The 27718-nt window shown below is 41.7% G+C and overlaps 1 protein-coding gene across 1 annotated transcript; it reads right to left on the reverse strand.

Moving 5' to 3' along the window:
• TBPL2 (TATA-box binding protein like 2) lies at positions 1–27034 on the reverse strand. The gene is made up of 7 exons (XM_045901983.1): positions 26981–27034; positions 23411–23871; positions 22690–22777; positions 20177–20268; positions 13379–13546; positions 7901–7995; positions 1–77 (listed from the first exon to the last, which is right to left on the reverse strand). The coding sequence occupies exons 1-7, from the start codon at positions 27032–27034 to the stop codon at positions 1–3; spliced, it is 1035 nt and encodes a 344-aa protein (XP_045757939.1).
• Between the last annotated feature and the right edge of the window lie 684 nt (positions 27035–27718).

The raw sequence follows: 27718 nt of genomic DNA on the forward strand, positions 1-27718 counted from the left end.
TCAGGCTTTTTTAAAACCCTTTAGAATAGGATAGATGTTTTCAAATGCTTCATAGATCTCAGAACGTTCTTTGGCACCTATAAAGAAATCCAAGTTTATATAATCTTTAATATAAAGACAATACCCAAATTTTCTTAAGACTAAAATTTCATTGTCATTTCCAAGTACTTTTAATAGGAAGACATCTCTTTAGGTTTACTTGAGAAGTGATATTTTGGTAAATACAAAAGAATTTGGTGGTGACAGCCATATTCCCACAAACACATACCCTAGAGCAGTTTTCTAGTTCTTCACTACGTGGGTGTATCAGAAAGTTCATCTTTTGCCTCACAGGGCACAGTATGAACTATGGAATGTTCTCTCTCAGCATGCCATGAACACGACCACAGAACATGACCTTCATCAGCACCTGTGGACACTTAGCTACCAGCAAAAGGGACTTCCTTTGATCCACTCAGGTCTAGTTAACATCTTGATTCCCTAATATTGACTCACAGAGTGAGACAAACGGCAGCAAAAGTTTTACATTTCATTGTACGAGAAGAGATTATTAGAGGAGGGAAACTGTACCACTGTCACTCCTTAGAGACTTAAGTTTCAAGGGATCTTTCATTAGAACTGCTCTGGGGATTAAAGTGGATACAAACATGCATTAGACATGGTCCCTACTCTTGAGAGGTGATCAGTCAGATGTTGTTCATCTCTCCCCACCACCCACCACCACTATTACTTCCACCTTCCAAGCTATGCAGGCACATTGTACTGAGTGGGGGCTGTACTGGGTTATGGACTGATAGTACTGATGTTTATATGGAGCTCCCAGCTAATCAGGAAACTATTATCAGATACCACTGGCAGGAGATTAAGGAAAAGAATATAAAAACGGTTAGCATGAAGAGAAATGGAAAATAGCTTAAGTTGATAAAGACTCTTCCTTGAGAGCCATAAAGCTAAGGCTCAGTAAGAGAGAAATAACTTGTGAGAAGGGGTTATCTGGTTTAATTACAAGACTAATAGGAGGGGGCACCTGGGTGGCTCAGTCAGTTAAGCGTCTGCCTTCTGCTCAGGTCATGATCTCCAGGTCCTGGGAGAAGTCCTGCTTAGTGGGGAGTCTGCTTCTCCCTCTCCCTCTGCCCAACCCCCCCCCCCAGTACTCTCTCTCTCTCTCAAATAATAAATAAAACCTTAAAAAAAAAAAAAGACTAATGAGAGGAAATCACCAAAAGGAGAATCACCAGGTTTGAGAATCAGGTAGAAATCAGGATTCAGAATCAAGGATGCGCAATAATAATTTTAAAAATGGAAAATAGCAAAGTATTGGCAAAGATATGGAGAAATTGGAACTCTCATACATTGTGGTTGGAAGGTAAAATGATTCAGCCACCGTGGAAAACTAGTTTGGCAGTTGCTCAAAAATGTTAAGAATTACCATATGACCCAGCAACTCTACTCCTGGGTATATACCCCCAAATTGAAAACAGGTACTCAATGTGAATGCAGACACATATTCATCACAGCACTATTCACAGTAGCCAAAAAGTGGAAATAACCCAAGTGTTCATCAACAGATGAATGGATAAACACATTGTGATATTCACATACAATGGAATATTACTTAGCAACAAAAGGAATGAGGTTGTTACTGCTACAGTATGGATGAACCTCAAAAACATTATGCTAAGTGAAAAAAGCCAGACACAAAAGGTCACATACTGTATGATTCCATTTATATGAAATATCCAGAATAGGTAATTCCACAGAGACAGAATGCAGATTGGAGGTTGCCAAGGGCTAAGGGGAGGAAGGAATGGAGAGAAACTGCTTAATGATACGGGATTTTATTTTGGAGTAATCGAAATGTTTTGGCACTAGATATAGGTGGTGGTTGCAGAAACTGTGAGTGTACGGTCACTAAATTATTCACTTTAAAATGGTTAGGTTTATATTATGTGAATTTCACCTCAAGTTTTTAAAAAATATCAAAGAATCAGTTAAGTCCTTATAAGCTTAAATTTCTCTAAGAGGCAAGGGCAAAAAGTTACTTATTCATTGCCAAGGAGTTTACTATGTGTGAGTCTCCACCCTCAGAGATGTGGGGTGGGGAAAAGGATGAGGAGGAGGGTGAGTTACTGACATGGGTAACAGAAACTCTGTACCTTTGGGGTAGGAAAAACCCCGTAAGCCCCAGATTTTTGTTACAGCATGAACATTTTAGTTTCTCAAGTGATCGTTTTGTAGAAACCAAACAGTGAGTTGGGGAAGCAGTAAGTAAAACACCATTACAAAAAAATCCTGCCTCTGATTTGATGGACCTTTTCTGCTTTTAGGTACATTTGAATGTGACAGCTTTCTTATTAGGAGACAGTGAAGTAGAGTAGACTTAACAGGCACATACCCACCCATTCAACCTCCATCCCCACTCACCGAAACCAAGGTTCCTTTTATATTTAATTGAGAAACAGAGGGTCTAGGCCCAGCATTCCAGGTAACTATGTACTTCGGTTTTTCATAAGACTTTAAAAAATCATACCTAAAAGGATTTTGAATCCCCAAAGAGTTTAGCATTCTGGCATCTGCTGGAGAACAGAAAACACCCATCACCCAGGAGGAAACAGACACTGAGAGTGATCATTATTTTATATCACCGAAAAACACCTGTAGACACAAAAGGGCTTTGTGGGAATTAACTAATCCAATTCCCTTCATTTCCTTCGTGGGAAAACAAGGCCCAAGAAGTTGAAGTTCCCCTGAACCGTGAATGGCAGCTGTGGGTGAAGCCCTCACGTATCCAGTATTCCCTTCTAAACGTCATCAAATAAATATGGCCAGAATTTGTAACTGGGTATTACAATGAGGGGATTTGGTCCCTTTAGTCAAATATTTCCTCACCAAAAATAAGTATCACCACTTTATGGGAAACTAAACTGGTCCTGTAGTCCTATTAATCTATAATCAAACATCCCAATTTGAACCGTCAGGCTCCCGGTAGAGGCCTCTTGCTTTTAAGAAAACCTGACCAGTCTTTCCCTTTAGGTAACCATGAGCACCACTTTGGGGGATAAACAGCATTCCTAGCCAGGGTGACTGAGGTGAAAATTCTGTGGCTGATGCCATGAAGAAAGGACTGGCTTTGAAATCACTCTGTATGGGCTTGAAGACCAGCTCTACTATTAACTAGGTTTGAAAAATCACAGTCGAACTGTTTAACTTCTGAGTTTCCATTTCCTTACCTGTAAAATAAGGACAATAGCCTTCTCAGAGGGCTGCCTAGGGGCTATGTGAGTGAATGTTTGTAAAAAGTCCTTTGTAAACCATCACATCTTTACTGTCCTAGAAGAATGCGCTTCAAGATAGGGATGTTGAGACGGCGGCCCAAGCACACCTGGTTTACCATCCGGTTCTGTAAGAGCCAGTCTCACACAGTCCGTGTCCTTCCCCAGGGCTGATTCCTGGTGGGGGCGAGGGGCAACTGTATTAGATTGGCTTTTCCATCCTCAGCACCTAAAACGGGGTGGGTACCTGATAGGCACCCGAAGTTGATGAAATATCTGCCGTCTGTCAGTAAGGTTTATAGGCTCATCCCTACCCCTGAGCCAGCCCAAACACCAATTTCCAATTATACGTGGATTTTCCAATTCTGTTTATACGCCAAGTCATAAGTACACATCTTGTTTTCCCAAGTGATACCATATGTGTATGCACACAAGAGAAAAATCTTACAAATTGCAAAAAACAGCATTAAACCCTTCAAAGTATACATTTTACAGTACATACTCACTTGCCATTATGGGGGATTCCCGGTCATGACTGACAGGGATATTATCTCTCTGGCCTACTCACTAACAAGTCTTGCCATTTTTTTTTTTTTAAAGATTTTATTCATTTATTTCAGACAGCGAGAACGAGCAGGGGAGAGGGGCAGAGAGAGAAGTAGGCTCCCGGCTGAGCAGGGAACCCGATGTGGGACTCGATCCCGGGACCCTGGGATCATGACCTGAGCCGAAGGCAGACACTTAACCGACTGAGCCACCCAGGCGCCCCAAGTCTTGCCATTTTTATGCTGCCCTCTGACCTAACATTTCCAAGAACTGCTGATGTCTAGCTGATGGAGAGTTACCCTACGTAAAAAGGACCCAGCTTCTTAAGAAGTCCATTATGCTGGAGGGAAAGAAAGAAATGTGAAGCATTTTAGACATTAGACTATAGCCTCTTTAAACATCTTATTTCCATCATCAGGGCAAGGCATCACAGCAAGACTCCAGTCTTTCAACGCTAGGGGGAAAATGAGTGGGCTTCCACCAAGGGAATAACAGCTAACATTTATATCACATTTACCGTCCACCAGGTACTGTTCTTCTGCCTCCTCACATTTAGCAGGTAGTTTCTACAGCCACCTGCTTTTTACATGTGTGGAAATCAAGGTGGATAACTTAAATCCACCCAAGATCATAGAGCCGAGAAATGGTCAAGCCTGGATTCAAACTGGATAGTTGGTTTCCAGAACCCAGCCTCTCAGCCACCACACCTGCTGCCTCTCACCTCTGTCCTTCAGCTGACAAGGAGGATAAGCGAGAAGGTGCCCCCAAAGACTGCACAGGCATTTGCACAGGCATCTAAAGAGCTGGGGGACAGGGTGAGTCTGTGGGGGTAGGAGGCTCTGCAGACAGGCGGCTCCAGTTCCCACCTGTGCTTAACTTCTCCACTGTCCCCATTTTACAGCTGAGAAAACGGAGATGTTCAGGACAACCTCATAGAGTTAACTGGAACCTACACAAAAGCTCTTATCACAGTGCCTGGCACAGACATGCCCAACATATGTTCACTTTATGGTGTCTGATCTTAGAAATGAAAGCCGACATAGTTGCTGTTCATTGTATATTATTCCAGCAGATCCTAGCTATATTAGTTTTACTGTGGCTTGAGAAAAAAAAAAATCCTAGGTCCTAAGTATCATACCATCATTTCCCAGCATGGGCTTGGGAAAACAGTGTGAGGCTTGGCTCAGGTCCCGTTGCTTTTTGCTGTCAGGGACCACGACACAGTAGGATGGCAGGGCTTCTTTGCCATCAGCTCACTTAACTATAAATAGAACATTCAGATGTAGCCTTGGACGCGGTGGCCACAGCCTTGGCACCTCGGGGGAGTAAGACAATTTTACACAGATAAATTATTTGCAGAGGCCCTGAAAATGATACAGTGGTTGAGAATTGCACTTACAGCAGGTGTGCCGGTGTTCTACAGTTCCTACCCAGGGAAAGGCCGGGGTCCATTATTTAAATAGAGTGAAATGCAAATGCACTTGTAATTTCAGTACTCTAACATTTTCTAGGCAAAGGTTATTTACCCTTGTGGGACCTTCCAAAACACCTCTGCAGAGTCTTGCCATGTGTGTCTCTAGGAGTCCCCTGGACACTCCATGTGACCATCCTCAGCTAAAGTCCTAGAAGCAAGGCTAAAAGGAGGCCTCCTTGGTCCCCTTCCTCAGGTTTACACCCAAAATTGGGTCCTTGAGTTTTTAAACCCTTTGCAGGTGAAAAGAGTCTAGACGGGTAAGGATAGAGAATAAGGAACGTAGGTCTTGACGTTTGGGGCAACAGTAACCTAAACCATGTATTCTAGGTGAAGTACTTTAAGACAATACAGCACAAGCAGGGAAAGATCCCAATAGATAATTACTCATATTTCAGTATTAAGACATTGGTTGGCTTTTACTTCATACTGTAAGCAGAAATTTGGACTTCAGTTAATACAACTCATTCCCCCGTTCACAGAAGTGATGATCTACATCTTGCGAGAATGAAGAAATTTAGCTTTGTTTGTTCTACATGCTGAATGCATAACAAATTTTATTTGTTGTGTATAAGTGTATTGCATGGTCTTTGGTATTGCGTGTAGACAGTTCTTTACTTCTGTCACTTGAAACTTGTAGCAAATGTGTACATGCCAGTTGTTTTTCTTTTTCCTTTTAATTGGGGTGAGAAAGCTGGTTTGAATTAAGGATATTTAAAGGGACTTGTTTTTGTGTATCTATAATAGAAACTTAGCCTGTACTTGTCAATTGGCACTTTTAATAAGACTGATTAATAATGATACGTAGCAAGTATATGAACGTGTCCTTCCAAGGTCTTCAAAAGTTTGTTCCCTTAAGTAGGGCATGTGTTTTCTCCAATATTTATAACTATTAACTTACTTGGCAGACATTTCCCCCCTCTCCTTCAGGACATATAGAAGTAAACTTTAAGTCAGTCTTAATTATTCTAGACTCTACATTGGCAGCATCTGAGAAAGTATAGCTTTTTGTATTCAAAAGGTTCTTGAATTCCAAATGGGCTTTCCCCACTTTGAAGACACATTAGTTATTTGTTACAATAAAACAAACTATGAAACTTTACTGGGAGTTCTAAAAGAAGACTTAAGAACAGAAATTCCATGTTTTTGGATGCTGAGTGATAACTTTATATATAAATATAAAGGTCAAATGGAGTCATCCCAAATTAATAATAAGGAGAGTAATAGGTCGTGGTGGGCTGGCTGGCTGGCTATCTGAGAGTGGGGCATAATCAGTTTGGCTCCTAAGATACAAATTTGGCATTCATCTTGCTACAGAATAGTAAAATGTGTAAAAAGTCAGACAAAATTAGACAAAAATAGCAAACTTCAGTAAGATGGTGTGGAAAAGAGTCTCAACCATTTACCTCAAGAATTTTAAAAACCCTTCTTTATGTAAAAATAAACCAACTGGAAAAAGCCATAAGTATTACAGAGTAATTACTTTTAATATTATGGTGAACTCATACAAATCCTTAGGGGGGGAAATAATAAAAAGTAAACAGAAAGGATTAAGTTATGTACACACTATCTACAAAAGATGAAATGCTATTTCTTGAATAGGTTTAAAAAAGTCATCAATTTCTATTTCTGATTACCAGTGAGGTAAAGTAGTGAGATCATTTTCACTTAGAAAGTTAAAGTTTTCTTTCATGCCATCTTTGTTTTGGATGCTACTGAGGGTTTGTAAAAGATACTTAAGTACATTGCTGGTAGGAACATGTAATTGGAGAGAACTATATTGTGTATCCCTTTAAAAAACAACTTGGTAATTTGTACTCAGAACCTTAAGAATAGTCATATCCTTAAAGTTCCATTTCTGAGCATCCACACTAATAATTCTCCACACATAAAAATAGCCAAATGTCTGTGCCCTTATAAAGCAGTGAACAAAGAAGGAACATTTAAATGCTTGACAATGGAAAAATAAATTTGATATGATAATGTGTTAGAACAGAAGTCCTGTTTTTGTAGAGCCTGTGAGCAAAAATTGGTTTTAAATTCAATCGTTTAAATGGTTGGGGGCAAAAAAAAAAAAATCAAAGAAGAATATTACATGACACATGCAAATTATATGGATTATATTAAATTTACATTTCAGCGTACTTTCCTTTCTGTAATGTCTATAGCTACTCTCGCACCGACTGTGGCAAAGTTCCATTGTTGCAACAGAGACCCTATGGCCACAAAGCCTAAAATACTTAGTATTTGGCCCTTTACAGAGAAAAGGTTTGATGACCCCTCTGTTAGAACACTGTGCAGCTGTTAAAAGTGTTCTTGAGGAGTTTGTGACAATGAGCGAAGCTACATGCTATAATGGTTAATAAAAATGCAGGATGTAAAGATAAATATACATATCAAAATAACATAAAAACGTGGAAAAAATTGTATTGTTTCGGGTATTGAGACCAATGAGTGAGGTTATAATCCTTCCTACTTTTCTTTTTTTTCCAGGTGTTCTACAATATCAAGACTTACTTTATAATGGTGAACAAAGCTATTTGAAAGGAAAAGCAAAGCAACACATAGCTATTGAAGCCTATGAAAGTCAGAAAATAATCTTAGAACTTACCTGTCAGCACAACTTTTCCAGATACGAAGATAAGCAACACAATTCGTGGTTTTACCATTCTGTAAATAAGGCCAGGAAACAGTTCAGGTTCATAACTGTTCAGATATAAAAGGAAAAAAGTTAAAAATAGTACTATTCAACTACTTTCCCATAACATTCAAGACCCAGCATATTAAAGCTATTCTACCAAAACCTTTTGACCATCTTAATAAAAATAGTCTGGAGTGCCCTAAGCAATTTCTTGTGACTGTCAAGAACACAATTCATCTTTGGTCATGACATTTTTTCAAGTGCAGGTCATGCTAAGCTATTAAAAATTAAGGTAACTTAGGGCATCAAATTTAATGTATTAAGATCTTGCTGGTTAAAAAAAAAGTCTATCAATAAAAATACATAAACATGTTTTCTAAATTTTCTAAATTTCCAAGTTTCCCAATATGAGCACATTTTGTACACACTTATAAACTGCTAAGAACAATTTTAGAACCTAAGAAGTTTTCCAGACCACCATCATTTGTCTCTGGACAGGTGCTGTAAAGAAAACAAAACTATCCCAACTCTTAAAAATTTAGGATTTGTGGGGCGCCTGGCTGGCTCAGTTGGAAGGGCATGGGACTCTTGATCTCAGGGTCATGAGTTCAAGCCCCATGTTGTGTATAGCGATTACTAAAAAACAAAAAACAAAAACAAATTTAGGACTTGGTCCTATAAATAGTAACTCACTCATATTTACTACTAAATGTAGAAGGAGGATAGGGCTAAGAACTGTTTCAGGCTCCAGCATAGAGAAGTAGAGAGACTCCTAGAAAGGCTTAAGGAGACTTCAAAAAAGAAGTCAAGAGTTAAAAGGAAGCTGACAGAATTAAAGCAATGCTAAGAACAGATATAAGAAAAAGAAGAAATCTGAGAAATGGAACACAATATATGTTAATCTTTGCATTTAATGGGTGAATCAGGACCACACAGAAAAACGCCCTCCATTCCATTCCGCAATGAGTTAAGACCCATACAACAGCAGACATGAAATCTCTTACTGGTACCAGGATGATGTGTTACAGTGGAGAGGCTACCCTTCTGAAGTATATGGAGGTTGCTCTGGGTAGACTGGTCTTCCTGGAAGGTCACTCTTACTGCAGAAAGCCTGTCAAGATTTAACCTACTTGGGGCACCTGGGTGGCTCAGTTGGTTAAGCAACTGCCTTCGGCTCAGGTCATGATCCTGGAGTCCCGGGATCGAGTCCCGCATTGGGCTCCCTGCTCAGCAGGGAGTCTGCTTCTCCCTCTGACCCTCCCCCCTCTCACGCTCTCTATCTCATTCTCGCTCTCAAATAAATAAATAAAATCTTAAAAAAAAAAAAAAAGACAACCTACTTAGCACTTCTCAACACTGGGGAGTCAATGATACTAGCTGGAGCCCTGCAAAATTTGTATGGGAGCTGAGGTTTGAACCAAGAAAGTGAAAGCTAGAGACACAGAAGGAATGTTTCCATTTGATCTTCCAACAGAATCTTAGCATTTTAAAGGGAAAAGAGGGGGTGCCTGGGTGGCTCAGTTGGTTGAGCGTCCGACTCTTGGTTTCAGCTCAGATCATGATCTCGCAGTTGTGAGATCAAGCCCCACATTAGGCTCTGCACTCAGCAGAGAGTCTGCTTGGGATTTTCTCTCTCCCCTCTCCCTCTGTCTCTCCCCCTGCTCATGTTCACTCTCCTCTCTCTCTCTCTCCCTCTCTAAAATAAGTAAATAAATCTTAAAAAAAAAAAAAAGGGAAAAGAGAAAACAAAATCTTTGGTATGTAAGTGGTGGCAAACTGCAATTGGCTTTCAGAACCATAATTTTAAGATACCAGCATAATAAACTTCCAAGGAGATATTTACTTTACTTATTCTCTGCCTCATTTCAAAGAAGGTTGAGGCGGGGGGGGGGGGGTTGGGGGGAAGTTATTTTGATTAGAGATGGAGAATTGCCTGAGTTCAAGAATAACAAACATTTGCCAATCTCTTGGCCAACCCAACTTCAACTCACCGTTCGACTCCTGGCTTAAATGTCACTTCCCATAAGAACTTTGGCCTCCACACTCCCCTCCCCCACCCTGTTACATTAAATATCCTGCTTAATGGTACCATAGCACTCAAAGGGGTGTCCACCTTCATAGTTACCATATTATCTTTAGCTTTTTTGTCTTCCCTTTTAGACAGCGAGCTCCATGAGGGCAAGGGACCACGGCTGTATTTTTTTTTTTTTTCCTTTTCCCTTTTTGAGAAAGAGCATGCACCAGTAGGGGTTGGAGGGTGGGGATGGGAGTTGGGAGGGGGAGAGAGGGAATCCCAAGCAGACTCCATGCTCAGCATGGAGCCCATTATAGGGCTCAACCTCACAACCCTGAGATCATGACCTGAGCCAAAATTAAGGGTCGGATGCTCAACCGACTGAGTCATCCAGGTGTCCTGGACGCTGGCTGCATTGACTGGCATGATCTCTGTAGCATCTGCAACACAGTAACCCTAGATAGGACTCATTTAAGAAATATTTATTATCGGGAGCCTGGGTGGCTCAGTCGTTAAGCGTCTGCCTTCAGCTCAGGTCATGATCCCAGGGTCCTGGGATCGAGCCCCGCATCGGGCTCCCTGCTCGGCGGGAAGCCGCTTCTCCCTCTCCCTCTCCTGCTGCTTGTGTTCCTGCTCTATCTCTCTCTCTGTCAAATAAATAAAATAAAATCTTTAAAAAAAAAGAAATTATCAGGAGATCTTTGATTTAGAAACAAAGAAGGGAGAACAATGCTCAGGGGAAACTGGAAATAATTACAGCATAGAAATATTGACATCCCCCCAATGACAAGGGGGATACTTGTGGTATCAGATGCTAATACACAAACTTGTAGAACCAGGGGAATTAAAGGAACTTGAGGTTTTAACATAGGCAAACTTTTTTTTTTTTTTTTAAAGATTTTATTTATTTGAGAGAGAGAGCGCAAGCATGAGCAGGGTAGAGGGGCAGAGGAAGAGGGAGAAGCAGACACACTGCTGAGCAGGGAGCCCAATATGGGGCTCGATCCCAGGACCCTGAGATCATGACCTGAGCTGAAGACAGACACTTAACTGGCTGAGCCACCCAGGCGCCCCTTAGCATAGGCGAAATTGACCTAATAATTACAACTGATGTGTGCCATGGTTCCCCATAGGGCTGCAGACACTTAAGGAAAGGCCTCACTTTTTTTTAAAGATTTTATTTATTTATTTAGTCAGAGGGAAAGAGAGAGCACAAGCAGGGAGGAAGGGCAGAGGCAGAGGGAGAAGCAGGCTCCCCGCTGAGCAAGGAGCCAGATGTGGGACTCAATCCCAGGACCCTGGGATCATGACCTGAGCCAAGGCAGATACTTAACTGACTGAGCCACCCAGGCGCCCCAGGAGAGGCCTCATTTTAAAGACACAAACCTGTTAAGAAAGAAGTGTTTTAATGCCCCAATGTCATCAATACACACTGGAGCTGTAATCCATAACCTAATGGTGGAGCCTGACTGGCAAACTTTTGGAGGAGGCAAGAATAAGACCAGAAAGAGATAGTGGTAGGAATACAATGCAGGCTTTCTGGCTAAATTTTTTTAAGATTTTATTTATTTGACAGACAGAGACACACACAGCGAGAGAGGGAACACAAGCAGGGGGAGTGGGAGAGGGAGAAGCAGGCTTCCCGCCGAGCAGGGAGCCCAGTGCAGGGCTTGATCCCAGGACCCTGGGATCATGACCTGAGCTGAAGGCAGATGCTTAACCCACTGAGCCACCCAGGCGCCCCTGTGGCTAAATTTTTTTTTTAAAGATGGAGGAGATAATAAAACTGCTTCAGAACGAAGATAGAACAGCTATGGACCCACACTAAGAGGCTAAAGTCAGTGCATATGATGAAGTCTCATCTTGCCCGGCCATTCTCTTTCAGTAGGTGGGAGTAGGGAGAAGAGGCACTCCTGCTCTAGACTTAAATCTGAACTACAAAGATGACAATCTTGGTGAAAAAGAAATGACAAGAAACTTGGGAGGAATAGCATACATCATTTTAGAGCCCTTAACGGCCAGAAAGTGGAGTGCTAAATTTGATACAGACAGGCAGAATTCAGGCGGAGATTTTTCATACATTCAGGAAAAGTTGGTTCAGAGAGAGACCAGAGGCCCATGGTTGAGAATCTGGAAGAAAAAACAGCTCCTGTGTTGAGAGACTCTTAACAAGAAAGGTTTTACTATGAATTTACAACCCATCCCAAGACTGAAGAAAGAAAAAGATCTCTAAAAAGGCAATATTTCTTGCATGGGGAGCTTTGCAGTGAGCTCACTGGGCACATCACAGGCACCCAATAAGCATATGTTGGGGGAAAAAAAAACAACTAATGTAGAGGAAAAAATACAATCAAGGGGAAAATAAACACTGCCTGAAGAATATCATCAAAGCCGAATCTCAGCATGAACTTGGATTTTTGAAAAGCTAGGAAAAAACAAAGCAATTTTTAACAGCTGTTCAGACCGTGTCTCAAAAAGAAGGCCAATGAGTGTTAGATAAAGCACAGCTACAGGATATCTCTATTCACTCTTTCAAGAGGAATGACCACTCCAAGTCAAAGAGGGGGGAAAGGGGAGCGAAAGGACAGAAGTTCAAGTTAGAGGAAGAGAATTTAAGAGCATCTGTGATTCTAAGCAGCTCAATGGCCTTGGACAGCTATATATGCCCCAGGGTGGTGGGCTCCAGGGCTGACCCGTCCCCCTCCATCACTGAGGAGGGCTTGACAGGCTGGGAGAAGCACCAAAGCAGCTGAGGGAAGAGGATGCTGAGCCTTTGCTGATGAGATGGAAGTTACACATGAAGAAGCAACCTACAGATGCTCCCTGAGGAGCAGGACTCCACTAAAGAAGAAACTGCGGTGGGGGCTAGTGTGACACAAACACACAAAACCCCCTTGGAACCAAAAGGAAAAACACTAGATAGCATTGCCTTCACAGAATGTGCTAGGCCACTCTTTCTTCATCCTCTCCCTCGCCCTCTCTCCCCTGCCAGCCGTCAGCCCCTTCCGACCTGCCTAACCCATCTCACACCCCTTTCCTTCTAGGGTCTTCACCCCCCCACAAGGCAGGTGTGCCTGTTTCAGAAATCTGCACGGTAGTGAGTCTCCAGCCTCTGGTGAGAAGGACTGACATCACCTGTGAGCTTGTTAGAACTACAAATTCAAGCAACATCTGTGACGATGCAGCCCTGGTAGCAAAGTGTTTTTTAAAGAAAAGCGGTCCAGGTGAGTACTGTACAGTTTAATTTTGAGGACCGCTGTTTCAGAAGATTGGACACAGAGTAACCAAGGAAGGACTTAAGCACAGCATCTTAATCCTTTCACCTACAGTCTTTAAAAAGAAAAACACCACTACCTCCAAAAGGTACACTATATAAGGAGTCCATAACACAACTTCAATATCTTGGTAAACTCAAAGTTATAGAAAGGTCATACCTACTGAACTGCTGATGGGTTAGCACCAAACCTTCCAGCCTGATGGCAAATCTCACATCACAGCTTCCAACCATGTTCTGAATTTTAAAATCGAGGAATCTGGCTGGGAACCCCAGCTTCTGCACCACACGAGCATACTTCCTCGCTGCAAGTCGAGACTGCTCTTCACTAGGGAGGGACAAATGTGTTTAAAGAGATCTTAATCGCCGTGTCCTCTATACTGCTTAGGCTGTATGCACATACTTCCCTGATTGTACTTTTAGCATTTGTACCAGGTTTCTCTCTCAAAGTATATTACAAACCTGTAGATGTTGAGGACAAGGACCACCTTCCCCTGCTTGTGTCCCTAGCACCTAGTAGAATGTATGGTACAATGGTCAAAACCAAACCATAAACACGTTCTCATCTTAATTTGTCATCTTTCACATATAGGGTATTTTTCTCTCTTGTTTCAAATGGTATTAGATAAAATTAACTATTCCACTGGTTCTCAAAGTGTGTCCTCAGATCTGCAGGAGCATCATCACCTGAGAACTTGTTAGAAATGCAAAGGTCCCAGCCTCAGACACTCTGGGGTTAGGGCTCAACAGTCTGTATTTTTAACAAGCCCTCCAGATTGTGATGCTCAGTAAAGTCTGAAAACTATCCATCTGGTCTAAAAGTGTGTGCTCTTAGATGGGAACAGCAGCAGCAAAAATAAAGACACATGCATTTAAAAAAAAAAATCAGGGGCGCCTGGGTGGCTCAGTCATTAAGCGTCTGTCTTCGGCTCAGGTCATGATCCCGGGGGTCCTGAGATCGAGCCCCACATCGGGCTCCCTGCTCTACAGTAAGCCTGCTTCTCCCTCTCCCACTCCCCCTGCTTGTGTTCCCTCTCTCGCTGTGTCGCTGTCAAATAAATAAAATTTTTAAAAAAATAAATAAAAATTAAAAAAAAAATCAACACGAGGAAGTAAGAGGTAGGCCAATCAGGTGGCAAAGACAGGATACTAGGACTTGGATCTTCAGGTGACAAATTACACTTAAAAAAACCCAAAAAACAAAAAAAAAGCATGAAACACCTCAAAACCTAACCAGTTTTGCTCAGGCCTTCTCACAGAATGGTCACTCAACTCACACCCAACATGAGAAAGAAAGACATTCATTCAACTTTGTGGCCATACTCTTCTAAGTGTTTGTCTTGCTCCAACCCTAAATCCAGGTCACAGAACGTGAAGTCCTGCAATGCGAGGCTGTATTTGGCAAAACAAAACAATGAGTAGCAGGGGTTGCCAAACAGGAGCAAAACCTGGTGGGTGAACCATGTGAACTCCACCCTCTCTTTTGGGTTGCCCCATCTTTACGTTGAAAATCAGAAACACCTGAAAGAAAAGCCAGATTGAACTTTTTGTTTGCCTGGACTAAAGGAAGCATTCCATTCTCTTTCCTACCTAGATCCTTCACCACACAGCCCCTCTTATGTGTATTAATTCCTTCACATATTTCACTCCACTCCACGTTGCTTCTCCTCACCCTGAGAGGTCCCTACCAAGACCATGTCCCCAAGTTTGCAGTGAAATAAACAGTTTCTAGTTGGAAAAACTACATTTTGCTAATTGGCTCATTACATTGCCCATTGTGTTCATGTTTATAAGGTCAAATTTTAAGTTTGGGTAGCCCTGTAGTTTCGTGGGAGCGTAGCTGTGAATAGGACCATAGAAATTCCCATTCAAACAACTTGTGGTTAAAGTCTACATGCATGTTCTTGTACAAACATTAGGAAATAGAGTAAGAACCTTGAAATGTCACCACCAGTGGTGATAACCACGGAATACATTTGACCCTTTTGTATTTTTCCTGTGCAAACACAGGTATCCTTCACTAGCAAACTCTGGTTATTAACAACTAAAAGGAATAGGTTTGGATCAATTTTTGGAGATAATTCTGATAGCTCTTAGACTAACCAAAATTTCACAAATCTCTATTCAAGATTCAAGAACCAAATAGATTTGGGTAACGAGTATCTCTTATTATCTGAACTCAGTATCCAAACTTTCACCATCAGATTTTGGGAACCAGGTAAATTCAGATAGGGAAAGATACTCATGAATATGTCTGTAATATAGCATATTTTAAAGTGAAAGTTGGATAATAAACTTATAATTTAGTTGCCTGTTCCCCTACAACGCAATGTGACTATCCTTCCAACTTGATATATGTGTATATGTTTTCATAGCTAAATATAATTTTATTTTATGACCTAATGAAAACTTTATTACTAGGTATTTGTCTCCATTTTTTTAATTTTTATTTTCCCCTCCATTTTACACAATGATGAAATGAACATCCTTGCAGATGCCTTGCAGAGTTGTCCAATAAGGACTTAAAAATGGTAGATCTCTAGGTCCAAGGATACACAGATCTACAGAAGAGAAAGCCCAGAAACTTACCCAGACACATGTAAAGAATTTAATATGTAAAAACAGGTGGGGGAAAATGGATTAAGAATGGATTTGTCACATAGATGCAAAAATCCTCAACAAAATATTAGCAAACCACATATGCCAATACAGTAAGCAGATCATTCACCAGGATCAAGTGGAATTCATTCTGGGGATGCAAGAAGGATTCAATATTCACAAATCAATCAAAATGATACACCTCATCAACAGAACAAAGGATAAAAATCATTTGATCACCTTAACAGATGCTAAAAAGCATTTGACAAAATTCAACATCCATTCATGATAAAAACTCTCAAAAATGTGGGTTTAGAGGGAACTTATCTCAGCCTAATAAAGGCCATATATGAAAAACCCACAGCTAACATCATACTCAATGGTGAAAAACTGAGAGCTTTTCCTCTAAAATCAGGAACAAGACAAGGATGTCCACTGTCACCACTTTTATTCAACATAATCCTGGAAGTCCTAAACACAGCAATCAGACAAGAAATAAGAGGTATTCATACTGGTAAAGAAGTTAAACTGTCATTATGTGCAGATGACATGATACTGTACATAGACAATCCTAAAGACTCCACCAAACAACTACTAGAAGTAATCAATGGATTCAGTGAAGTTGCAGGATGCAAAATTAATACCCAGAAATTGGTAGCAGATCTATACACTAATAAGAAAAAGTAGAAGGAGAAATTAAGAAAACAATTCCACTTATAATTGCACCAAAAAGAATAAAATACCTAGGAGTAAACTTAATCCAAAAAGAGGCAAAAGACCTGTACTCTGAAAACTGTAGAACAGTGAAGATAACACAAACAAATGAAAAAAAATATTCCATGCTCATGAATTGAAAGAATATTGTTAAACTGTTCATATTACCCAAAGCAATCTATAGATTCAATGCAATCCCTATCAGAATACCAACAGTGTTTTTCACAAAACTAGACTACTACTAAAATTTGTATGGAACCACAAAAGACTCCAAATAGCCAACGCAATCTTGAGAAAGAAGAACAAAGCTGGAGATACCACAACACCAGATTTCAAAATACACTACAAAACTGCAGTAATCAAAACACACAGGCACAAAAACGGACATATGGATTAACGGAGAGTCCAGAAATAAACCCATAATTATATGGCCAATTAATCTACAACAAAGGAGACAAGAATATACAACAGGGGAAAGACAATTTCTTCAATAAACGATGCTGGGAAAATTGGACATCTACATGTAAAAAAATGAAACCAGACCACTTTAAAACACCATACAAAAAAATAAACTAAAAATGGATTAAAGACCTAAATTCAAGACCCGAAACCATAAAAATCCTAGAAGAGAGTACAGGCAGTAATTTCTCTGATATCGACCACAGCACCATTTTTCTAGATATGTATCCAAAGGCAAGGGAAACAAAAGCAAAAATAAACCATTGGGACTACATCAAAATAAAAAGCTTTTGCACAATAAGGAAACCACCAACACACCAAAAAGCAACCTACTGAATAAGAGAAGATATCTGCAAATGACATATCAGTTAAGGGGTTAATATCCAAAATATATAAAGAACTTATACAACTCAACACCAAAAAAAATCCGTTTAAAAAATGGGCAGAGGACCTGAACAGACATTTTTCCAAAGACATACAGATGACCAACAGACACATGAAAAGATGCTCAACATCACTCATCATCAGGGAAATATAAATCAAAACCACAATGAAATATCATCTTATACCTGTTAGAATGGCTAAAATTAAAAAGACAAGAAATAACAACTGTTGGTAAGGATGTGGAGAAAAGCAACCCTCATACACTATTGGTGGGAATGTAAATTGTTACAGCCACTGTGGAAAACAGTATAGAGGGTCCTTTAAAAATTAAAAATAGGGCGCCTGAGTGGCTCAGTCGCCTTCGGCTCAGGTCATGATCCCGGAGTCCCAGGATCAAGGCCCGCATTGTGCTCCCTGCTCAGCGGGGAGTCTGCCTCTCCCTCTGACCCTCCCCCCTCTCGTGCTCGCTTGCTCTCTCTCACTCTCTCTCAAATAAAATATTCCTATAAAAAAATTAAAAATAGAAATACCATATGATCCAATAATTCCACTATTGGGTATTTACTCAAAACAAAAACACTAGTTTGAAAAGATAAATGCACCCCATGTTTACTGCAGCATTATTTACACTAGCCAAGATACGGAAGCAACCTAAGCGTCCATTGATAGAGGATAAGGAAAATGTGGTGTATATACACAATATGTTGTGCAGCTATAAGAAAGGAGGAGATTGTCCAATTTGAGACACCATGGATGGACCTAGACGGTACTATGCTAAGTGAAGTAAGTCAGACTGAGAAAGACAAATACCATAGGATTTCACTCACGTATGGAATCTTAAAAAAAATGCAGAAGCAGACCTATAAATATGGAGAACAAACTCATGGTTGCCAGAGGGGAGTGGGGCTGGGGTTTGGGCAAAATGAGTGGAGTGGGAGATACAGGCTTTCAGTTTTGGAATGAAGAAGTCAGAGGAATAAAAGGCACAAGAACATAGTCAATGCCACTGTAATAGCTTTGTATGAGGACAGATGGTAGCTACACTCCTGGGGAATATAGCACAGCGCACAAACCTGTTGAGTCACATGAAACTAATGTAACATTGTGTGCCGACTATACTAAAAAACCACATATGGATTCTTCAATAAATGTATCAGGTCACTTACTGGCCATTTGAAAAGAAAAACTTATCTTCTAGTGAAATAAAATTCTAGGCCAGCTCTGCTCAATACGGTAACCACTAGCCACATATAGCTATTTCTTTTTTAAATTCTATTTATTTATTTGAGAGAAAGGTAGATTGAGAGAGAGAGAGAACAAGAGCAGTTTGGGGAGGAGCAGAGGAGGGAGAAGCAGACTCCATGCTGAGCAGGGAGCCCAACACAGGGCTCCGCCCAGGCGCCCCCAAGTGTAGCTATTTATATTTAAATAAAAATTAAATAAAAAATTAAGTTCCAGGGCGCCTGGGTGGCTCAGTCAGTCAAGCGCCTGCCTTCGGCTCAGGTCATGATCCCGGGGTCCTGGGATTGAGCCCTGCATTGGGCTCCCCGCTCAGTGGGGAGCCTGCTTCTCCCTTGCTCTCTGCTGCTCCCCCTGCTTGTGCCCTTTCCCTTGCTCTCAAATAAAATCTTTAAAAAATAAAAAATAATTAAGTTCCTCTGTGTATTACCTATACTTCAACTGTTCAACAGCTCCATGTAACTAGTGGCTACCACGCTGGAGAGCACACATGGAAAACATCTCCATCACCTAGAGAAAGCTCACACTGAATCAAAACATCAACCTCTTTTCCTCAATACAAAGCAGGACCTGAAAAAGGCCAGAAAAATATACAGAGGTCAATATTTATATAATGTTGTACATGGGGAATGCCTTCCTAAGCATGAAGCCAAACATCAAAACCCTAAAGAAAAATAGGACTATACACACACAAAAATGTTAATTGTATAAAAAAAAAATCATAAAACACCATAAACAGTAATTTGGGAAATAACATATATAGGACAAAACGGTGAAAATACTTACAAACAAAAAGTTGTTTACAAAAGACCAATAATTCCATAGACTATTGGGCAAAAGACACAGTAGGCAGTTTACATGCTTATGAAAAGTTCATCTCACTAGCAAATCAAAGAAATGTAATTAACACTTTTTTTTTTTTTTTGCCAAACCATTTGGCAAATATAAAAAAGAATATTAACACCCAGTGTTCCTTGGAGGAAAGGAATCTTGGTATATCTGTAGAGTGAAGACAAATTCATACAGCCTTCCAGGAGGACAATTTACTACGCATCTTCTAACACATAAGCAATGAGCAGCTCTCCCCCTACAGTTGGATGGTGAAAGGATCTATAGCAGCACAGGGCTTCCTCTGCAGGAGATCCAGGGAAAGGGAGCCTTTTAAGAGTTGCCTCCTGAGCTAATGCTCAAGATAATGGTAAAAACTACCTAATTTACCTCCTTTAAAAAGTTCTCTCCATTTATCTGCAATAAGGAAAATATACAATAACTACTTCCCCAGGCTTATAACAGGCTTTATCACTATGGTAGCTTTTAAGTGCACCTTAAGATCAAGCTCTAACAGCCCACCTAAGTCCCCTCAGTTTATTGGGGGACTGCAAAGCGGACGGGAGTCAGTATTGCACAACTGAATGTTTTTAACCCCAAATTTGGCATTTCATGAACTTAACTCTTTGGCAAAGTATTTTGCTCCTCCGAGGTGTTTTGGAACATAAATACTATCCTTCCTTGTTTTATATACTGAATTATTTTTCTGATAAGGGTGGAGAGTGGTTCCACATACCTTTTGGCTCCCGTGCAGACCATTTTCCCAGAGCTAAATATGAGGGCTGTTGTTCTGGGCTCTCGGATCCTCATTATGACAGCAGCAAACCTCTATACACAAAAGTCAAAAGGACAATTAGCCTCTGCTAGGCTTTAACACTATTCCAGTTGAAAAGCTGAGCTGGACGTAAAAAGAGTCTTGAATAAACGGAGATTGGATGGGAAAGCGAAAAAAATGTCTCCCCGCGCTAAGGTAAACAAAAACAATGATTCTAAAATGTACTTAGAAAAAAACAGGTAAGGATAAGAATAAAGCTAAATTTTGAGTGCCTGTTCTATTTCAAGCCTAATACTAAGAGCTTTACAAGTTTTGTCTCCTTTATCCTCAGGATAGAGCTTAACTGAGTCCATGATCATCACCATTTAGTGCACAGGGAAACGAAGTGGTTATTTAACTTTCCACTTTACACAGGCAATGGTAAAGTTGAGATTTAAAGCCACGACTAGTCAGATGCTGTGCTTTTTACTTTGAAATACTTCCTTTTTCTTTCAAAGACTATTGGGTGGTGGTGGTGGGGGGGGAGGGAGTACAAAATATGTTATAGGCTTGCCAAGACTCCAGAATGTACTAAAAAAAAATTGCCAAACTATAGAACAGAATTTATATATTGATAGGCATGCTGAAGATGAAGGACAAATTGATTTTCAGTTCTCAGTGTGGTTCCCTGCACAATAGCATGGGCAGGCCCTCCGGGAGATGCTGATACAAGGGGTACCAGGGAGGACTGGCCTGCCACACTGACATATCACCAAAGACCTGCTGCTCCTTCTGGTCCTACACAGGCACCCCTTTCTGTGCTCATCTTCCCCTGGTAAGCTGCGAAGGAAACCAGGGTGAGTATTCTACAAGACTGCAGCTTCCATGGGTTTGGAAGGGTTCCACAGGACCAAGATGGGACTGGCAGTTTCAGATTTGAAATGTTGACAGATAGTGAAAGAACCCTGAGTCAGCACTGCACGGAGCTGATTGAATCTTGTGAATGTTTTCCAAGCGTTTAAGATAATACTCTAGGGGCGCCTGGGTGGCTCAGTTGGTTAAGCGACTGCCTTCGGCTCAGGTCATGATCCTGGAGTTCCGGGATCGAGTCCCACGTCGGGCTCCCTGCTCAGCGGGGAGTCTGCCTCTCTCTCTGACCCTCTTCCCTCTTGTGCTGTCTCTCATTCTCTCTCTCAAATAAATAAAATCTTTAAAAAAAAAAAGATAATACTCTAACCCAGTATTCATTTTATTGAATTCTGAAGGGAGCTTAAGTGCCAAGCCAGAATTTCTCTGGCTCTCAAGTCCAACTTTGGATAGATCCTATACACAAAAATAAAATGAAGGAGAGCAGAGGATGATGGACAATCAAATATGCTTAAATGTGCCTATTTAATAGTGTGCGCAGGGGCGCCTGGGTGGCTCAGTTGGTTAAGCGACTGCCTTCTGCTCAGGTCATGATCCTGGAGTCCCGGGATCGAGTCCCGCATCGGGCTCCCTGCTCAGCAGGGAGTCTGCTTCTCCCTCGGACCCTCCCCCCTCTTATGTGCTCTCTCTCAAATAAATAAATAAAATCTTAAAAAAAAAAATAGTGTGCGCAGTCATGGCTGTGGCCCTAAGAATCCTAGCTTATCATCGTGTTTCTGTGCTCATCATAGCCAGCTACATGAAATGGAAAAAGGAAATATTTGGCTAATATTCGAGTACATTTAAATTCAGAGGTCAGCAAGAACACTCCCACAACAGCCAAAACAACTTAATCCATAAATAGCAGATGCTCACAAGGTCCTCTGCATTTCTACAAATACAGCCTTTTTCATCTAAGGCCATAAACCCTCCACCCCCCAAGATAGTGAACTTTTCCCTCGTAGGGACAAGGTCTTACTCATCTTTGCATTCATAGGTACAGAGACCAGCCAATTACTAAATGTTGACTGAACGAACAAATCTACTTCCTCGGTTAATAGGCCATTAAAATTGGATGCCTAGTCTTGGCAGGACACAAGAAAGAGTAGATTTTATTAGACTTTGAGAGAAAAGAAATCCCTAAATCTTACATCAGTAAGTAGAAGCTTGAACTTCACACTTTAAACTATTTACCTTTCTCAAGCAAGAGAAATTGTAAATGGAAAAATTTAGGTGGGACAACATTTAGAAAACACTATTTCCAGAACTATGATGGCGTTTTAAGAAGGTTAGCATCTCCATAGGCTGAAAGTGGTCATACTGAAAAATCTTTTTGAATGACAAGGGAAAAATCCTAACTTTTAGGAACTGCTCAATCACTGCTTTATTCATCACAGAGAATGAGGTTATTTTTCAGAACTTCAAAGCAGACAATGAGGCAAATAACCTCTTGAGTTGCCAAAAGGTTTGCACTAACCATTTTTTCTTCTGTTTTAAAAACAAAAACAAAGGAGTGAGTCAATAACATGATCATATGAAGTAAATCTAAGTAGAAGCTAATTGTTGCAAGGAATACTAAGAAATCTCACCTTTGGGTTATATTCTGCATTTTTTGCATGCAAAGCTATTTTCTTCAGATCCAATTTACAGGCCAGGTTTACAGTGGAAACTATATTCCTGAAAAAATAAGTCAACTTAGAAAAGTACATCAGACATAAAAAGTAAAAAAGAATTAAAATGTATTAACTTCCTCGTTTTATAGATTGTATATTAGCAACTTCCTAGGAGGAGAATTATTCTCAATGTGAAATACACAGTAACGTGACAAACCCTAGTAAAATGTAAAAGATTGCAAAGTGAAGTACAAAAATATCTTCTAAAATGTCATGGCTAGCTGACTAAAAGCAAGTTTGAAATCTTTTTCAAAACCATGCCTCAAAATAGAAAGCATAATTCCAAATCAATTGCAAACGGAATTTCATTTTACGTCTTTATATTCTTTGTGTTTATCCAACCCCAACCACAATTCTCAGCAATTACTGTACTTTAGTATAAACAATACAATCCTTCAAGAACGTATATACTAACTCTTAAGCTTCTCTTAGGAGATCAAGAACTAGTACTTTATTTTACAGATAACCAAACTGTCTAAAGCCACAATACATTAAGAACAGATAAATAATTAAACCTGAAGTTCTCTTCCTTACACTATTATTCTGAAATTAGTTGTCATTATATTCGGGAACATAAAATGTGTACCCAGGAGCATCACCTGTTAAAAACACACACATACACACACAAACAACTTACTGTAGTTGAGGCACAATTCCAGAACATTCTGAAACAGGGGTCATTGGTGTCATGGGAGTTATGGACACCAGAGGCATGGAGTTTGGTGTCTCAAGAGAGGGCTGGACTGAGTCAGCACCACCAGGGTACAGATGTGAATGGGAATTCGACAAACTGCTGTTGCTTATTAAGCCCAGACCAATGTCCTGCTCTCTGGGTAATGACAACCTACTTTGCTGACTTTGAGTTTTATAATTGTCTTCAATTTCATGCTTGCTTCTAATGATACTCTGGTCTTTATTTTCTTGGGTAAGTTCATCTGGCAGGAAGCTAAGATCCACAGATGAGAAATGGCCAGATGTTTCTTTGACTTCTTCAAGATGTGAATTAAACACAGTCTCTGGATGGGATGAATTAGGCATGTACACATCATCAGGTACAACTGGACTGAGCAGCGGTGACCTGGGCGGAGCGAGGTCATCCTAGGCCATTCCCAAAACAAAAGGCAAGAAACAGAACAGCAAGTCACACCAAAGGGAAACCACTATAGCTAACAGGCAGTGCGTTCAAGAGGCCCAGTAGCCCAAGACAGCTTACATTCACGCCTTGCCTCTTTCCACAAAGTACCACTAAGGTTAGATTTCAGAGTTGCAGCACACGTAATAGAAACAGGGAAGTAGATCTTAAAATGCAAACAAAGCATCTTTCAAAAGAATGTTTTTCCTACATTAGATCCGTTGTAAGTTGCCACTCTAAGTCTAGTTTTGTAATAAAGGCAACTGAGCAACCATACTCTAAATTGTGTGTACTTCGGGTCCTCTTCCTGCTACCTTTCTGTGCTGCCGTAATGGTGCCCATGAATGCCCTGGCAGGTGCTCTCAGGAGCACTAACAATGCTGAAAAGAGAAACAAATGCCAGGTTCTTATTAGGCCATGCTCCAAAGCCATTGTCTGGTTTCCGTGATGACGAAGCATGGTTACACTGGCAAATTTGAAATCGTTGATGATCACAGATTGTGAAACTCACAGGCAGGTTAGGCAAGTGTGGAGTGATCAGCTCCAGATTTGACGTACAACTCAAAGATGTAGAAAAATGGCAGAGTAATCTGTTCCTGTCCTGCTAGTTTAGTTTCATTGTATGGACAACCTCAGCTGACATCATGGACCATGAAAAAGCAAGACAAAAACACACAGGAGGGAAAATCCTGGGATTCTTTTTCTAGGGATGTAACACATATATGCAAATAAAATGCCTCAATGGACAAAATAAAAAAATTTTAAAAATAGTGTGTACTTTGAATAGATTTACTGTATTCCTTGATTACGAACTTTAGTTAAATATTTTTTAGAGTCTTTTTTTTTTTTTTTAAGATTTTATTTGAGAGAGAGAGAGCACACACAAGCAGGGGGAACAGCAGGCAGAGGGAGAAGTAGACTCCCCGCTGAGCAGGGAGCCCGATGTGGGACTCGATCCCAGGACTCTGGGATCATGACCTGAGCTGAAGGCAGACACTTAACCGACTGAGCCACCCAGGCATCCCAAATTAATTTTGAGTGGGTTATTTTTCCATCTGTTTTTCCACCCTTTTTTTTTTTTTTTACGATTTTATTTATCTGAAAGAGGGAGAGAGGGAGGGAGGGAGAGAGAGAGAGAGAACAAAACAGGGGGGTGCTCAGAGGGAGAGGGAGAAGCAGGCTCTACCACTGAGCAGGGAGCCGGACCCGGGGCTTGATCCCAGGACCCCGAGATCATGACCTCAGCTGAAGGCAGACACTTAACCAACTGAGCCACCCAGGCACCCCTGTTTCTTAGAGTCTTAAATTCATAGTTTATAAAGAGACAAGTGAAGGAAGCTTAAGATAGAGTCTTGAATGCTAATCAATACTCCACTGAAGACCCAAGGTTATTCCTTCTAGTCAAAGGAGATATGAACAAATATTCTAGTTTGGTGAATTTACAAGAGGAAAACAGTTATTGAAATTTAAATGGCAAGAATAGTTTAAATCAATGTATTATACTTTCAGTCTGGGGAAGGCTGCTCAACCTCCATTACCATCAACTGAGGGAATGAGGTGTGCAACTGAGGAAAGCAGCTCATGTAAAATTCACGAGCTTTTCTATGGAAAAAAATCGATTACCTTGATACATATGTTACCACCTGTTTGGCCCAAGCTGTAGACCTAGATTCTAGATTTTGAGCACTGCTTGCAGGATAACCTCATCCCTAAGAAGATCTGACTTCGGACAACTGAACATTCGTGAACGCCTCGTGCTGGATCTTCATGACAAAGCTACCTCTAGCTAACATAAAATGTCTGGCTAGATTATACTGAATTGTTCTGTTACTCCAAATCCAGCAGATGGCAGGGGTGACTAATTGTTCAAAGAAAACACTTCTTTAGAAGAATGCAGTTATTCTCCTGAAATAAGATTTTGGACTGTGTTTCATTTTGAATTATGTAATTCTCCCCCACTTACCCCCACCTCACAGATCTGCTTTAAGAAAAGTGAGGTGGGGAAAACGGCCAGGATTCTCTCATTGGCCTCTCCTGTACTAGCTGGAAAGGATCTCATCAGCCAGTTTCCACTAAAGCACTCCTATCTGCAACAATCCGTGTCTCCCCTCCTTTTTCCCGTCGTGGCATTTTAGCAGGGAGGAAGCACTCACCCAAGGAAACCCAACTTCCACTAGCAATCTAAGGCAATGGCAGCAAGATACGAAAGGGGGATGTTTTATGGCAAGGGAAGTTTGACAGCCTTTCTGGTGGACCGTAGGAACACACCGCACAGGATGTACTTACAGCATATTCACCACATCTTTGGCCTTATATCTGCAGAAAATTTTTGCTAAGCTGTTTTTGCCAGAACCATCAACTCATCTTTCCCGCGTGGGCTTTCATTTGCTATGTTAAACGCAATGAAGGCCTCACTCTTTCTACTTCGGCGCTAATCGTCGTCTTTTTAAAAATCCCCCATACAGAAAGTTGCACTTTTCTTTTTGAGGACTCCTTGCTCTCGCTCTTCTACAATACTTGACTCTAAAGATTTTTTAAATTGAGAAACAAAACAAAAAACCAAGAACCACGAACTGAAAGCCACAGGTGTCTCCAAGTTTTGCGACAACCCCCCCCCCACCTGTCCCTTAGAGACTATTTTTTGAGGCCTGTTCTTGGCATCGAAGGCTGCCACCCCTTCAAAGTGCAATACCAACGCTGCGCGGGGTAGTCCGCCTACGTTTCCCTTAGCAAAGCGGGGACACTTGGGAACCAGAGGTCCCTACAGGAGACACAGAAGCGAACGCTCCGTGTCCGCGTCTTTCTAACCGGGACGGGACCATCTAACCATGGCTCTGGAGTCACACTACACCAGGTTCCGCTTCTGGCTGGCAACCGTGGCGTGTTATTTCCCCTCTCGAAGCTTCTATTTTTCAACTTAAAGACGAGGACCATCAAGCCCACCTCTGCCGGTCGCTAGGAGTTCTGTACCGGCTACGGAAGGCAAAGCCCTCCGCGCTCAGGGCTGCGCGCGCTCAGCAACCGGGCGGGGACGCGCTTTGGCCCCCGGACAGCGGCGGCGGCTTCCGGGCTCACCTGGGCGACGCACTGGTCCAGGTAGAGCTCCAGGTACGTCTGCTCCTCCTCCATGGGTGGAGGCCTCACCGTTAGAAGGGCTGAGAAGGGGGAAGCGCCCGGGCAAGTCGAGCTACGGCGGAGCCCGACTGAGCGCACGTGGCGCACAAGCCATTTATCCGCCCGGCGGGCGCACGCGGCTAGGCGGGGCCGGGGGGAGGGGGGTCGGGGCCCGGAGCCTGCGGTGGGGGCGAGGTGGGGCAGGGATAGGGGTCAGGCGGGTCCCTGGCCTCAGCCTCCGCCCAGCCCACGCTGCTGCAGACCGCGCACACCGAGGGAAGAGCCGGGGAGGGGACGCAGAGCTCAGCCCCGGGCCCACAGGCCATTGGGAAGAGCGGGAGAGTGGGGAGCGTGCAAGGAGACGCGAGGGAAGGGGCCCCTCTCCAGCGTGCAATCACCGCACTCCGCCCACAGCTGAGGAGCAGCTTGGCCCGCAGATCTGGAGCTTTCCTTCAGTACCTGCACGTGCTCACGCCTTTGCCTCCAGGGCAGGGGTCTCGGTGTTCGCAGCATAAAAGGTGAACGCGTTGGACAAGGAGGAAATGAACGGTATCCTCACCCCCCTTTTTAAGGGATTTTTTCTCTCTCTCGCTCGCTCTCCTGAACAGAGCGAGTGGAATTTGACACACCCTTATGCAGTCAGGTGTAGTACTTTTACGTTATGATTGCTTCTCGCCTTCAAATCCCAGGTGTTCTTCC

Source organism: Mirounga angustirostris, unplaced genomic scaffold (genome assembly GCF_029215605.1).
Source record: "Mirounga angustirostris isolate CCGP_5_RB_7025 unplaced genomic scaffold, mMirAng1.0.hap1 SCAF_9, whole genome shotgun sequence".
Lineage (NCBI taxonomy): Eukaryota > Metazoa > Chordata > Mammalia > Carnivora > Phocidae > Mirounga > Mirounga angustirostris.

Bases quoted from the DNA above. Each gene is read 5' to 3' on its own strand.
- TBPL2 (XM_045901983.1), bottom strand. From the start codon at position 27,034: ATGGAGGAGGAGCAGACGTACCTGGAGCTCTACCTGGACCAGTGCGTC. The intron at 23,872-26,980 runs GTGAGCCCGGAA...GGAATGGCCTAG, and splicing joins TGGACCAGTGCGTCGCCCAG to GATGACCTCGCTCCGCCCAG. The intron at 13,547-20,176 runs GTATGTGGAACC...GTCCCTCCCTAG, and splicing joins GTCTGCACGGGAGCCAAAAG to TGAAGAGCAGTCTCGACTTG.